Raw genomic sequence first — 16,414 nt, forward strand, 5'->3', positions numbered from 1 at the left:
AGCACGGGGAGAATATACAAACTCTGCACAGTTAGAGCCATGGTGGGGATCGAATCCATGACCTAGTGTGGCCAATCCCGGGATCGGGATCGGCGGGATCCCGGGATTTGGCCTAAAAAAGTCCGGGATTTCAATCCCGGGATTGGAGAATCCAATCCCGGGATTTCGGGATTAGACTGCGCATGCGCAGTCTAATGCCGGGCAGCGTCTGAGCACTCGTTCAGACGCTGCCCGGCTGTTCCCGTAAACTGACCCGGCGTGCGGCCTGCGTAGCGTGACAGTAGAGGTCACGCTGCGCAGGCCACACGTCACCAGTGACCGCCGGCCTGCCTCCGCCTGCCCGCCTCTTCTCCGCCGCCCGCCTGCATGCCAGCCTGCATCCGCCCGCCCACCTGCCTGCTGTCTTCGATGGAGGTGCACTTGCCGGGAGGCACCGTGCACCTCCAAACCCACTCCCGGCCGCCCGCCCGCTCCCTTATGTAAGTAGATGTGCGGGTCGGCCGGGGTGGGTCCAATGCTTATAATGGGCTTTTTGGTTTGGATGCCGATCCCGGGATCCCGGGATTGAGCATTTTTCAATCCCGGAATTGAAAAAATGCCCCGGGATTGGCATCCCTACCATGACCTCAGCTCTGTGAGGCATTAAATGCTAACCATTACACCACCTGTGCTGCCCCGTCAGGGACTAGTTAGGGAAACCGGGCACCTTAATGCACTTCCCACCTAGCTCCCCTGAGGTTCCCCATCTGGAGGCCATGTGCATGTGACTGCTGTGGGAGACCTGACCCGACCTGGAAAATGAACGGGGTCACCAGCCAGTTGTGGCTGTACAGGGCAGTAGGATTTGTGGGGTGACACAATACAATACTGTGGGCATTATTACAAGAAATGAGCACAATACTATGGGTATTATGTATGAGCAGAATTAACACGGGTAACATGGGCATTGTTCTATTTTGATTTCTATTTAGCAATTTGAACTGGGTACTATTATATGACCAGGTTATTTTATTGTAATATCACACCCCTAGCGCTTACTGTTCCTATATTCAAGTATAGGAAGTAGGGCACCATTTTAATGTTTGTAGGGGGCACCAGCCCAGGGCCTGCCTAATATAGGGAGGGAAGAGGTGCAGAGGGGAATGAGTTCTACCATCTCTCTCAGACCACTTTAAGCCCTGGCTGTTACAGTTTCAGCAATAAAAAAAAAAAAAAAAGTTAGTTTTCAAGGAAATACAGCAACTGTTAAATAGGCCCCATATAGCTTGCAGGCTTCGTTTACATATAATAACCTTTTTAGAGGTAGAAAGAGGGAACTCTATGCAAAGCATTAATATAAAGTTAAACCTTTCTTGGAGAATCATTGGTCATTTTAGTCTTGTTAATGTTTGTCAAGTCCAATATGTCCCCAAGAAGTTCCTCTGCTCTATTGTGTGTGTGATGTAGGATTTAGAGTTCCCGAGTTCAGTGGCCATTTTTCTTCCCATCTCTTATACCACATTCGCTCCACATCCTCGACCCAGGTTATTGCCGGGTTAATGACATATCAACCCGGGTCAAGGTGCGGTGTGAAAGCAGCTAACCAGCAATCCGACCCGGGTTAAAAGAAGGGTTAATCCCAGGTTGGACCTAGGTTGCTCTGCAGCATGAAAGGGCAACCCGGGTTGAGCAACCCAGGTCCCATTCACACTATGGAGTAGGAATCACTTGGAAAGGTCCAAGGGCTGCACCCACCTCCGCCCCACGATGATGCGCCATTGCTTATTGCCGGGTCGTTGTGGACGCTCAAACCTTGCAAATGCCAGGTTTGCTTCTGGGACGGACTCATGTCCAAATCCGAGGTGCGAACCGGCATTTGCTATGTGAAAGGGATATTATTATTATAAACTATCAATATCACAAAATGCAACCACAGTGCAGCAGAAACAGACACTATGATATGAACATTCTATTACTGCCAATGTCTGTTCACCCCTCCATTTCTGATATGGGAACATACCAAGTCTACAGGAGAAAAGTTCTGGTGACATGTATTAGATGTATAAAATACACAGCAATAGAAGGACATCAGAACACAACCACTGTAAAGTTTCTTCTACCATTTACTGTAGCAGATGTTTCATGGTTGTAAAATTTTGCTCCGCTACTCACTAATTTTTGATTCTGTAATAGCAGTTAAACATGGGAGAGGCTCACACTGCCAGGCCACTGAGGTGTGCATATCAAGTAAGCGTTACATGGCCAGCAGATACAACTACTGGGGGATAGTCACCGTGGGGTAATGTAGAGGATTCCCAGTGTAGTAGTATTATTACAACTAAACTAAAATATGGTCGACTAGTGACCCGCACAGAAGCCATTTTGAATTTACATGTACTAGAACCTTTATTTGCTTTTCCATCTCTGCATAATGGTTATACAATATTTCCATTTTAATTTTAGAGCTTCCCAAAAGGAGACATGTTGATGCTACACAACAGATGTATTTACTATGGGCAAGTCCCTAAGAGTGGATGGCCAAGTATGTACCTTCAAACGTCCCCAGAGAGCTGTTTTTTTCTTTTACTTGCTTCACTAAAACAATCACCACTTGGTTCCCTTTAGGCATATCTAATCTCCAGGCTTCTTTTGATCAGCAGCCACAGCCTTGGGAAGGGGGCAAAGGCACAGTAGAGATGATGGCCACAGCATAGGTACAGATAGGAAGAGTGCTTCTGAGTAGCAAATGGGGAAGTAGAGGCCAGAGGTAGACATGGGGTGGGGGGGCAGAGGTAGGCATATAAGGAGGGGAGTCAGAGGCATACTTGGTCAGGCAGGAGGCAGAGGTACATATGGGTAGTGGAGATAAGGGCATGGGGAGGTAGAAAGCAAACACACTCATGAGTAGTGCTGATTGCTTAATGAGGCAGTGGTACTGTACATATGGGGACGAGAGGTGAACATGGGAAGGTAGAAGACAGAGCCACTCATTGGGAGAGGGGTCATCGGCATGCTTGGTGAGGCATGGGTATGGGAGATAATAGGTGCATATGAGGGGGCTAAGAAAGAGGACAGAGGCACTTATGGGAAAGCCTTGATTATATGGGGCAAGGACATATGTAAAGGATGATCTGTGATGATTTCATGAAACCTTCTCTTGGCCATTGTAAACACTCTAGAGCACTACCATTCTTCGCTTACTGAAATATTTTTTTTTCCATTTATTTTTTTTCTCATAATACAGGTAGTACTACTCACTACTCCACTACCTGTATGAAAACTCTACCTTTTTTAAAGGGTTATCATAAAATTATTGGCGGTCAGTGTTTAAAATGCTGCTGGTACAATCACAAAGCAGGCTGCTATCTGTGGTGCATCACGGTGTGCTAAGGCAATCCCTAATGCTAGGTTTACTGAATATAGTACCTATGTGCAGTTCTGTATTTGTATTCAGAAGTCAGATTTGGAAGTACTTTCACTTATATTATAATTCTATTTCTATTTATAGGTCATTGGATGGGACACAGTTAATGCCTTTCTACCCTTTCTGATACTAGAGACCCGCAAAGCTGTCAACCTGTTGTAGGATATGGCTTCAGTAAAACCTACAAAATGGCCAGTCATTATATACCATGTAGGCCCGTACTAGCCAGACACCTATAATGACTAATATTTAAAAATAAAAACAATAACAATAGGTAATCCTTCTTCCTGGCAGTGGAGGCAGAAACATAAAGACCTGGTGTTACTGTAAACACATTTTTCGGTCCATCGCTGAACAATACAGATAGATGGTTTACTGATCTTGCTCTATGTCTACAAGACTACCAGATGGGGCATATGATGCATTCAGTTTGTAGACATTCATATTCTCTAGTTTCCATAAACTAAGTTAAACACAGTGTTTCATGGATTAACCTATTGGAATGAAGTTTAAATCATACTCCAGTAACCCTCCAACCAATCTCTTCCTGCATGGGATGGTTTATGGTTTATTGAATTGCTCCAATGTGCTCTCACTAAAACACAACTACATACTGTATAAAAGTGCTTGTCATGCTTAGTACTGCACATACATTTAAACTTATAAGTGCATTACCTGCAGTAACTCAGACTGTGGAATGCTACAGTTTGACTGTTGACACCAAGCCACCATCTGTTCAGGAAAAAAATTCTGGAAAAAAAAACAAAAAGAGGACTAAATTTCAGAATGCAAGATATAAAAACCCCCTTATATGTAGACAAGTGGGGATAAAACGTCCATGGTATCTAGAAGATACTTATTTAAAGGTTACTTGTATGAACTTAACATTAAACAGGATGCAATCAAACTTTATTGCTGGAAAGTCCAACTTTGCTTTAGAAAAGACAACATTTTAAGTTGAGGAGTCAGACTCAACACATATTCTAAAAAAGTACACTCGCAATACAACAAATCAAATGGGAGGATAAATAGACTTTCTGGGCCAAATGTAATAGGGTGAGAGTTTCAGAAAGTGAGAGATTTTGGGAGAGTTTTCCCATGTTTTTTAAAGCAGCAATCAATTACACTACAAAACCAGGTTGATTTTGCCATGTAATTGATTGCGGCTTTAAAAAATCTGGGAAAACCCTCCCAAAATCTCTCACTTTGTGAAACTCTCACCCTATTACATTTGGCCCTCTAAGTCAATGTGTTTTTAAATACATGTTGGGAAGATTCAATTAGTTGCAAGTGCTATACGTCAGGTATGAAGGTGGATCAGATTTCTCAATTTAATTAGAAAGTGCTGGCATTGCACATCATTTCGCAGTGTGCAAACTATCTGAAGTACAAGAGTGGGGAAAATCCTGAACCTCAGAAAACTATTAAGATAGTGGGTTACATAAGGATAACACAGAAGGCTGTTCGGGGCCAGTAGCAAAACTGAATGGCATGTGTATTTCAGTAAATAAAGGGGTTTAGATTATTTTGGGGTAATTTTGAAAGTATATATTTTGATTCATAAGTGTATATAGACAAATTAGTAAGCTATACAGAATTTCTCAGGTGCAAGTTTGGAAACCCAAAATATAACAAATGCACACATTTGTAACACATCAGTCCATTCCCTGCTTTTTAAAGGATACAAAATATAGGACTCCATTGTCCATATTGAACAATTTAAAAACCATAACACACATTCGCCCTTATTCAGATCTGATCACAGTACAAATTTGTTCTCAAAATGGGCAAAACCATGTGCACTGCAGGTGGGGCAGATGTAACATGTGCAGGGAGAGTTAGACTTGTGTTAGTTATTTAGTTTCTGTGCAGGGTAAATACTGGCTGCGTTATTTTTACACTGCAAATTTAGATTTCAGTTTAAATACACCCCAACCAAATTGAACTCTCTGCACATTACATCTGCCCCACCTGCAGTGCACATGGTTTTGCCCATTTTGAGAACTAATTTGTACTGTGATCAGATCTGAATAAGAGCCATTATTCCTCACAGGCAAGGGTGTGAAGCAAATGCTTTGAAAGCTAGTCTGCTACCTTGTGATTGCCTCTGTGTTTGTGCATGAGTGAAAGAGACTTCGTGTGTGTGCCCCAATAGAGGTGCGTTCCGGCGGTCTTGCATACTGAGAGGCCGGCCAGAGACACGGCGTGCTACGCATTACACCGTGAATCACAAGCTCCAACTAATAGGTGTATTAGCGGCACCCCTAGTAGCCACCTGCAGCAATTGATCCGGGTGCAGAGAGTGATGCTACACCCGGCAACACTGTCTCCCCCGTATGCACGCTGAGTCAGCAGGACAGGTTGGAATAGCGGTAACAATATTCAGAAAGCATCTCGGCATACCATATATTTAAACGGTTAACTAGCCGGGATTGCTTTCCAAATCTTTAATAAACTGTTTCTCACCAATAGCTGAGATTTTGGAATCGTATCCAATATTGTTCTACAGTAAGCCTACTGTTTTTGTGGGCTACCTCAAGGATCATTTGTGTAAAATATCAAAACAAACAAAAAAGTATCATACATATACTGATAAAGTAATAGTTGAATACTAATATCTATTGGGTTTTTGGGGCCCCACATTGTGATTGTAGCAATATCCTTTTTAAACACATGTTCTGTGTCAAAACTGTTGTATGTATTCGGTCTTTTATTTCACTATTGATTTTAATAGAGGAGAATTAAAAGTTACATCTTATTGTGTCAATTCTTAGGTGCACCACATAGCGACAACTTCTTTTTTTATCTTTGCTGAAAACATTTTTTTGCCCAAAATATGTGTCCAGTGGTAGTACATCCCGATAAAGAGATATACTTATGTCATAATGATATAATGATGTTTCACTCGCTGCCAACAGATGGCAGTGTTTTGGAGACACCAATCAGACACTAGAAATATATATATATATATATATATATATATATATATATATATATATATATATATATATATATATATATATATATATATATATAGATGATACATGTTAACCTTAATGAATATAGCACAAGAAAAAAAAAAACCCGATGACCAAAGTTAGCAGATCTAATCTAGTTAGTGAAAAAACGGTAGTTACTGTATTGTAGTTACACACATGTATGGTTGGACAGTAGGGATATCAATTAGGAAACTTCTAGTTTTTGCCATATTTAGGAGAGGTAGAAAGAGGTTCCCGAGCTGGGACTGGCAGAAGTCATAGGATTGGTCAGACAAGGTTTTTCCATGTTGCAATCCAATTTTTATAATGGCTGGACTATTTTAATGTAGCAAGCACAGAACCAATACTTACCACAGGATTCTTAAAAAATTCATATTTTGCATAATTCTTCCGAAACAGAAACTTGCTTTCACTTGTCATCATGGACTGAACTTTACATACTAATTCATGGTCTTCAAGGCATCGCTCTGTCAGAAATAACAGAAAAAATGACTCTCCTTGTACCTGATGATGAAGAGTGAGACCTATAGAAAATGTCTTTATGTAGTTTACACTAAAAATCACAAACCTTCCGAACATGATCTAGCTTCAAGTACAAGAAAATTAAAAAAAGTGCTGTACAGAGCAAAACTAAGCGGGCAAACGGAGTAACAATATAAGAGATTCATAGTAATAAAAGGGAGCATAATACTGCGACATGGTAACAAGTATATATTTATACAACTACAACTGTGAACCATAGTTATAAATATAGTAATAATATAGGCACATAAATATGACACCTAATATTGACTGAAATAGTGCACCGAGGAGGCTATCTTTTCTCCTCATAGCTGCACTCTCTTAAGCTGCGTACCCACGGTAAGATATAGTGCACAATCTAGCACACTATCTAGCCAGTTTCGAATAGCATGCTAGATAGTGCACTATATCTTACCGTGGGTATGCACTATCCGACGTACGATGCGCGCTCCCGCAGGTCGTATGGGAGGGAGCTGATCGGGTGAACATGCAACCCAATTCTGTCTAGAAAGCATAAGATAGTATAGTGTAGTATAGCTGTGACGTCAGATCGTTTGCTATATCTTATGCACATCGTACCTTATTGTAAGCACAAATCTTATGCTTTTTAACCACCAGGACTTTTCTGGGGAATTGTTTATGATATCTTACGGAACATAAATCGTACCGTGGGTATGCACCTTTAGTCAATATTAGGTGGAAGGGTAACTTGACATATAGAATATTGGTTCAAGAGAGTAGCCAGTTGCGGTTGGTTAGTAGCAGAAATCTGCAAAAAAAAAAAAAGGTTCTACAAACATTAGGCTAAATAGCTATATAAAGGCAAAATCAAAGGTATTTTCACATTACCTACAAATGTGTGTTCAAACACTATTGCTGCAATCACTCCAAGTCATGTGCTATTCTCAGGTCTTTCTTTGGAATATGACTCATCGAGAATGGCGATTAATTTAATATGCAACACTTGTATATCTGTGCTACAGAGTCATAAAATGCTTCCGAATTGCTATGATGCAGCAGCTTTTTTTTTCACGGCAAGTTTCCTTGTGCACAGTCACAAATTAAAAATGCAAGCGTGGCATATCAACTTAGCCTGTGCTGTCTCGTGAAGCAGTTTTGGAATACCACATTACGTCAAAGACCCTTACACGCGGGGCAATTTTAAGTTGAAAGCAGTTCACTTTTGGTTTATTGAGAGGCTTTCAGCACAAAACCGCTCAGTGTGTGTACACCATATGATAAGTGGTGAGCGCTGATACGCACTCCCATATCATCGCTGGCTGCCGTCATTCGTTTGCTGGTTTTACCAGCCCAGTGGACAGCTTTCCATAGCATCCTGGTAGGGAAAGCCATCCTCTGCGTGAAAATTGCTGGGCCGGGTAATTATCCCTCAGCGCGTATGCCCTGAGCGATTTTGCAGCCAGTGATTTTCAATATATCACTGCCCATACACGCTGGGCAAAATCGGCCAAAAAATGGACCTTAAGAGGCATACTTGAGCAAAAAAAAAAAAAGCTAAACTTCTTGGCACTGTTCACATGTGCCGCATGGTGTATTGAGGACACATAGGTATAATATTTATTCAAAGATTTAATAAATAATGAATCAGGTACTTGTGAACTAGCACGGCGCCCACGATATTAGGTCGCACAACATATAATCGCATTGCATGCCATACACCCGATGCACTGCGCTGCGATTTTAAATTGTATAAGCCCCTATACAATGTTTAATTGTATAAGCACCCTAATGGGGGCTTACAATGTTAAATGCACCCCCACTATGAACGCCAACCCGAAGCATGGCGAGCCCCGCAAGGGGACGCGTATTACTTTACATGTATTCCGCGTCTCCTCGCGGGGCTCGCCACGCTTCGGGCTCGGTGGCTCGATGCGCTTGCCACACTATATGAAATAAACTCCACGCCGACGTGGATAGTGGGGGTATGAAAAGGTTGTAGGATGCGTACCGCCACCCCTCGCCACGCTTCAGGTTGCCGTTGATAGTGGGGGTGCCTTTAACCTAGTAAGCACCCAACACGTTTAATTAACTTATAGGGGCCACTTTTAACATGGGAAAACCCTTTAGGGTGCTTATACAATTTTAAATCGCATACCATTGTATATATGATAGAATGGCATACAATGCCATGCAATTCGATGGTATACATTTTAAAATTGTATAACATCGGCTGCCATTGCATCGCATGCCTTATGGTCTGCGATGCGATGGGCGCCGTGCTAGTACACAAGTACCATGAATCATTTAGTAGCAATCATTACCATATACTATATTCTTCATTCACACCAATACTCCACGCCTCTGCCAACTAAGTTCTTTGGCATACATAAATCAAAAACAGGTTTGAGAGTCTGCAATAGCTTTCATTAATCCTAACATACCAGATTCAGGGACAGGTACACTAAGCTTCAAAAGTGATAAAATGGAGAGTGATAAACAGCCAGCCAATCAGCTCCTACCTGTCATGTCACAGACTGTGTTTGAAAAAATGTCAGGCAGGAGATGATTGGTTGGTTGTTTATCACTCTCTATTTTATCACTTTGGAGCTTAGTGCATCTGGCCCCCAAATTGCTGCCACTGGCAGGTTTCTTTTAACAATCGGAAAGGTTCTACTTTGTGGGATAGAAAATCCAAGTGATTGTTTGCAATTTATTACATTCCCATCCATTTTGTAACTCTTACATTACCAAATACAGTAGTTAAATTAAAATCTTGTACGGACAGATCTGGCATTATTTTTTTGAGAGAAGAATCTCTTTTCTCAGCTAAATGAATAGTGTTTATCCACGGCTCGCATTGAAACCTACAGGGGCTGCACATGCAAGTGAAACGGTTAAGAAATCTGTGATTTCTCCATACTTTTCTCAACGCTAAATGGTATTTCTCTATATTTTTAGCTTTCTCCAGCTTAAAAGTTTAAATACCCCACAGTCTCTCAGCACAGAAACATAACTTACACACACTTCCCAAGCAACGGGGAAAGCTGGGGCAGCACTACAGGAGCGTGAGCTAGAGAAAAAGGACAAGTGTGTATATGAGAGAGATATGCGATTGTGTAGGAGAACAGTCATAGGTTTCTAAGATTATAAATAAAAGTAGCAGTTAAAAAAAACAACTAAATAATAAAATTGTATAACTGATCCATTGGAAGACATATCTAGTCATTTACAACATACCACCCAACTGTTCTGATTTTGGTGTGACAGCCCTATTTTCTGAGCATTGTTCCACAATTCCATCTGCACGCTGCAGTGTCTCATGGTGGGGGAGTTAGGAGACCCCCTTTCACTCACTACTCTGTGCAGCGAACAGATGCTGAGTGCATATATTCCCACCATATTTCTCTGTGTATGTCCATGATAGCCCACTACGATTATGCAAATGACTTGTGTGAACATATTCAGGTTACTAAGGATGACTCGGCTGTTTACACTCCCGTGTTAGAAGATGCAGAGAATTGCCTCAGAATGGAGATGACATTTTAGAAAATACTTCCTGGCATGGCCCCCTCCCCGCCCACAAGTGGCTGCAGGTTCCCAGGTGTGTTCATTGTCAAACAGCTCTTCTCAGCATGCCAGGTCCGAAGTGTCTCTGTGCTGAGCATCTTCTTTGCTCAAATATGCATTATAGTTGTGATGCAACAAAACCAATTCACGAAGCTGCACTGATTCACTTGAGATGTAACATTTGTTCATGTGTCTGAATCTGTACACAAAATGCTAGGATACAGAATATGCAGCCGTTTCCACTATACAAGTTACATTGTGCTTCATCTTAAAACATATTTCTGTGTGGTTAAAGTCTCAGCTTGGTGTCTTGCAGTACAAATATATTGCACATTTAAAGAAAGAGTTTATATGCTTGTGACTCACAAATGCTGCTTTCACGTTGCCTAAACGTTTAAGACCGGTATTTCGAAATGGTATTTAAAACGGGTCTGAGCCACTTTGCAGGTGAAAACCGTTTTAAATAGCATTTAATCAACCCGTTTAACCCCCCAAAGAACACGTTTCAAGCTATAGAAATAGAGCCATTCACACTGCATAAAAAACGGCTCTGAAACCTGTAGGACCCTGCTTTTTAACCGTTTAACAAATCCCGGTATTTCTTAAACGGTTAAAGCACCCTGGAGCTTTCACACTGCACCTCTACCCATTTTAAAAGGCAAAAAACCCTGGCAATTTACCGTTTAAGAGCTGCAGTGTGAAAGGGGTATAGGTTAGGGCATATCATGACACATGGGGGGAAATTTACTAAGATGTGTATTCTACTTCACATGTGATACTGCTATGGGCACCCAATCGGAATCTACTTCTTATTTACTTAGCACTCTCTAGAAAATAGTAGACATGATCGGATTGGTTGCCCATATAAACATCACATGTGAAATAGAATACATATCTTAGTAAATTTCCCCCATGGTGTATTAGAGACTAGGTGTTTGAGGAAACATCTGCACTTGTTTGCTGGATGGAATGAAAATCTAATCAGGTATCGTTTTGAGGTTGAAAAAAATACATCATTCCATCAAGTTCAACCTACTGTTGAACTGATCTCCTGCGATGTTAAATGACCCAGATGAGGTTATCATATATTCATTATCTCCAATGAGCCAAAGTGGCTGTCCAATCTGAGTCATCTGATATTACATTATAAATGACCAATTGTTCCCAAATACTGGAAAACAAATAAAAATGGTTGTTCAGCATTTGGTAGCAAAGGGTCAATTGTGGTTAACTCCCATACATTATCATGTTTCCATTCCAACAAGCAAACTACTGTAGATGATTGATTGGAAAGATACTTTAAATGCGCGGTAAGCTTTAGGGGTCTACCACTAAAGACAGGTGTTGGGAATTACTGCTCTGTACATTAAGTTAGAATGGGACCCAGGTCAGGCCCCTTCTCTAGTTTTTAGAAGGATACAAATATTCAGTTTTTATGATGGCAATTGGCATATACTGCAGAATACATGAGATGTGGACCGCGCTCGTAATTGTATTGGCAATATAACAAGGTTGTGAAAAAAAAATGAAAAAAATATGAATAAATAAAAAATAAAAATTTCTCATTTTTATTTTTTATTTATTCATATTTTTTTCATTTTTTTTCATTTTTTTCATTTTTTTCACTTCTAATTTTCTCCATCCTTAATTCTATTAGCACTTACTTGTAGAGTGTACGCAACATAGAGCGCTCCAATACCTTTACTATCATATACTGCAGAATGTCATGAAGATGAATTGCAAATAATTGCAATAAAAGTCCCTATTTGCCATGAGAATGAACTTAACTCCAAAAACATTTCCAATGCATATCAGCCCTGCCGCAAAAGAACCAACTGACATCATTTCAGTGATTTTCTCATTAACACAAGTGAGAGTGTTGATGAGGACAAGGCTGGAGATCACTCGGTCATGCTGATAGTTAGAATAACAGACTGGAAGCTTTTAAAAAATAGGGTGGTGCTTGAAAACCTTGTTATACCTTTGTTAATCATGGTTACCTGTAAGGATGTGTAGTCATCATTGTTTGCATAAAAAGGGATACACAGGCAATGATATTGCTGTAGTAAGATTGCACCTCAATAAACCATTTATTGGATCGTCAAGAATTTCAAAAGAGAAAGGTTCAATAGTTGTGAAGAAGGCTTCAGGGTGGCCAAGAACATCCGGCAAAGGCCAGGACCATCGCCTAATGTTGATTTAGCTGTGAGATCAGGGCACCAACAGTGCAAAGCTTGCTTGGGAATGGCAGTAGGCAGGTGTGAGTGCATCTGCATGGGATGCAGTTCAAATCCCGGCGGTCGGAATCCCGGCGGTCAGAATCCTGACTACTGAAATCCCGACACTTTCTCCTCCGTGGGTGTCCACGACACTAATGGCGAGCGCAGCGAGCCCGCAAGGGGGGGCGATCCACGTCCCCCTCTTGTCGGGATTTCGGCGTCGGGATTTTGAACGCCGGGATTCCGACCGCCAGGATTTCATATCAATCCCATCTGCACACGGTTTTTGAGGATGGCCTGGTGTCAAGAAGGACAGCAAAGAAGCAACTTCTCCAGGAAAAACATCAGTGACAGACTGATATTCTTCAAAAGATACAGAAAAGCGATAAACATCCAATCAGTTAATTCCTGACATTTTTCAAACACAGCTTGTGACATGGCAGTAAGGAGCTGATTGGTTTGTACTTTATCGCTCTCATGGCCAATCCTCCTAACTGTAATGTTACAGGCTGGGTTTGAAAAATGACAGGTAGGAGCTGATTGGCTGGTTACCACTCTCCACTTTATCACTTTTTGCAGTTTGATACATCTGGCTTTTAATTTGATAATTTCTCTAAGCGAAGTAGATCTGTTCCAGAATGTGGTTCAGAAACTGTTTGACAACAAGCTATGGCAAATTGCAGAGGTCTTGAAAATGTAATGCAAATATTGACTCTTCACAAAAACCTCATGTAATTGTCAATAAGAGCATTTGACACTATTTACATGCTTGTGATTTTACTTAATATCGGACAAAAAGGTCTAAAAACACTGAAACGGCAAACTTTGAACAATGTGCGCGTGTTCTCATTGTCTGCTGGTAGGCAAAAACCATGTGCAAGTATTTCTGACTGGAATTAGAGGGTGCAGTCACTAGTATGGAGTTGGGGAGATAATAGTGCTGATGTACCAGAAGATGTCCAAACTTTGATATATAAGTTATAATAATTTGTGGTGCAGCACATTCTCAAAACTGTTCACCATGGCCTCTCCCCTCTTCATTGCTACAAGCAACTGCTCACCGCTAGTTAGGTTTAAGGCATAAATTATCTACAGTGGTCACGCAAGAAATAAGAGATGTGATCGGGCTTCCTGGGGCATCCACATATGAACTGTATTGTATAAGTATACATACATTTCATAGTTCCGTTAAAACAGGTGTATAATGAAAAGACAACGACTCAAATCATCACAGATGAGGAAATATACTAAGATGGAAGTTATATTGCACATAGGATGTAGCTCCGGGCAACCAATCAGAATCTACTTCTTATTTAGTTAGCACCTTCTAGAAGGTAATAGATAGAATCTGATTGGTTGCCCATAGCAACATCCCATGTGAAATAGAACTCCCATCTTAGTAAATTTCCCCCAAGGCGGCTGATGCCACTTATTGCAGCAAAACTGATTTTATATTTATTCAAAGTGTAAAATTTGGAACTATCCCCTCTAGAAATCCTGCATTGCCCCTGGGCAGAAGTGCAGCCTGGACATCAGTCCATCTGGATTGCAGCCTTGGCAGTGTTATTTGTATTTTGAGTCAAGTGTGAAGGGTTTGAAAGTGTGTTGGGAGCTTCTTATTTGCTCTAGAATTCTAAATGTTGTTTTATAAATTGAGCCTACTTTATCCTATATGTTGAAAAAAGAAACCGCGTTTAACTACACACCAGCTTCTTAATAGAACTATGAAGAACACTATTAGGCTTTTCCTCCATAATGAAGTCAACGTGGCTTTGGTACCACAAAAACAAAGCTGGCAGTTTGGCATACAAAGACTGCAAACATGACTTAGGTTGTACACACAACCCTTTAGGTTTAAACTTGGGGGGATGGGGGGACGGGGACGTTGGTTAAGAAAAAAATACTTTGAATATAAACAAATGTAATCCCTCTGTATGTTTCCTTTATCAGATCTAATTTTTGTGATCGAGTGAGAGGAGTGGGTCGTGAATATTTTTATCAATTCAGGTGTTGAAAAGATTTCGATTTTATTTAATATGTTGTAAAATATTTCCTGTTATGTTTGGAAATTTGGGGCACTACAGATGATGTAATGATTAGCATTACTGCCTCACACCACTGAGGTCATGGGTTCGATTTCCACCATGGCCCTAACTTCGCAGAGTTTCCTCCCATAATCCCAAAATATACTGGTAGGTTAATTGGCTCCCAACAAATTAACCCTAGAATGTCTGTGTGTGCGTGTACATGGGGTAGGGAATATAGATTGTAAGCTCCACTGGGGCAGGGACTGATGTGAATGTTCAAATATTCTCTGTAAAGCGATGTGGAATATGTGTGCGCTATATAAGAAACTGTTAATAAATAAAAATAATAAAGCAACTGTCTCTATAGAACAAAGCGCCATAGGTTTAAAAAAAAAAAAAAAGGGTCATGTATTAGAAAATACACACACACACACACACACCCCACCCCCGCCACCACCACCGGTAAGATTATTGGAACATTTACAAATCCATTTAATAATACAAAGTTAACATATGGATATTTTTCCAGTAGATATAATAGAAATTATGTGCACATAAAAAGTGACTAGATATACATAACTGCATTTTGACATCCAAAAATTAAAAGCAACCATATGCGCAGTAAGTAGAGCTGTTCTCTTTAAATATATAGAACTTAAGGAGCAATGCTGGAATATGCAATATTACAACAAATATAATGCTGTTTTAACTGTAGCAAACAGCAAGTCTCAATACCACTTAAGCTTTTGACTGGAGATGTCCTCAATTGCTCCAAGGTTGCTTGTGTAGCCTTTAAAGCTCCTTAATTAGATTTAAATTAGTTTAGTGCATGCTACAATACGTTGCAGCATCCACACTGCATGTTCACATCATAGATGACACAGATTGCTGCAAACATAAATATTGCAATTCTCCACAAGACATTTTTGTAGTGGTAATTATATACTGTACTCCTGTCATGTACCCATTTATGGTTATAAAGTATATATGGTAGGTCTAGAATGGCTTTATTGTAGGTCTAGAAAAGCCCATATAAAATATACCACAAGTAAGTGTTATAAACTAATATACTTAAAACGGAAAATACCAATTTTATTGGTGACTGATAAAAGCTTACAAAATCGGTATCCCTATAACATAAAAAAATCAGCAACATAAAAAAGCTATAATAAATAGTATGCCTGGCATGTAATGTAAAGGGCAATGATTGATCAGGCAGTTTGATATGCCTTGACCACCTTCTTTGGCTGTTTCCTACCTAATCCTAGGAGAGGGTGGTGCTCCACAAGCGTCCAGCTGTTATCATCCACACAATGACTTTTGTAAACCAGCAGCTGGCAGAAGTCCCTGGCTGTCATGTCTGCTAGAATCTCCACCATTTTGCTTGTCCCATCTTCACTAAAGACTTTTACAACCTGTAACAAAGGACACACTTAATAACCTTAAGTACGATCACAACGCAATACCGCTGCATTGCCTTCATGCAATGAATATATATCACTCTGACTGAAACTTTAGAATCCTGTGAACTAAAGAAATGCTATCACTTCCATCTGTAGTAAGTGAATCTAATGTTACTTTTCTCAACTTTACAAGGCGTATAAAGGTACATAACATGTTAAATCACTGTTAAGAACCTCTTCTGCTGTTACATTTTATTTTTTAAATGTAAGCACACGTCTAATGTAAAAAAAATCTGAAATTAACATAATTTCT

General features: G+C 40.4%; 1 protein-coding gene across 1 annotated transcript in view; it reads right to left on the reverse strand.

Annotated features, from left to right (window-relative positions):
* GRB10 (growth factor receptor bound protein 10) overlaps positions 1-16,414 on the reverse strand; it is a 229,515-nt gene that overhangs the window by 46,583 nt on the left and 166,518 nt on the right. The window contains 3 exon segments of the mRNA XM_083188204.1: positions 4,079-4,153; positions 6,754-6,869; positions 15,957-16,113. Of these exon segments, the coding sequence (XP_083044330.1) occupies positions 4,079-4,153; positions 6,754-6,869; positions 15,957-16,113 (348 nt within the window).

This window comes from Crinia signifera, chromosome 5 (assembly GCF_055691185.1).
Source record: "Crinia signifera chromosome 5, ASM5569118v1, whole genome shotgun sequence".
Classification (NCBI taxonomy): domain Eukaryota; kingdom Metazoa; phylum Chordata; class Amphibia; order Anura; family Myobatrachidae; genus Crinia; species Crinia signifera.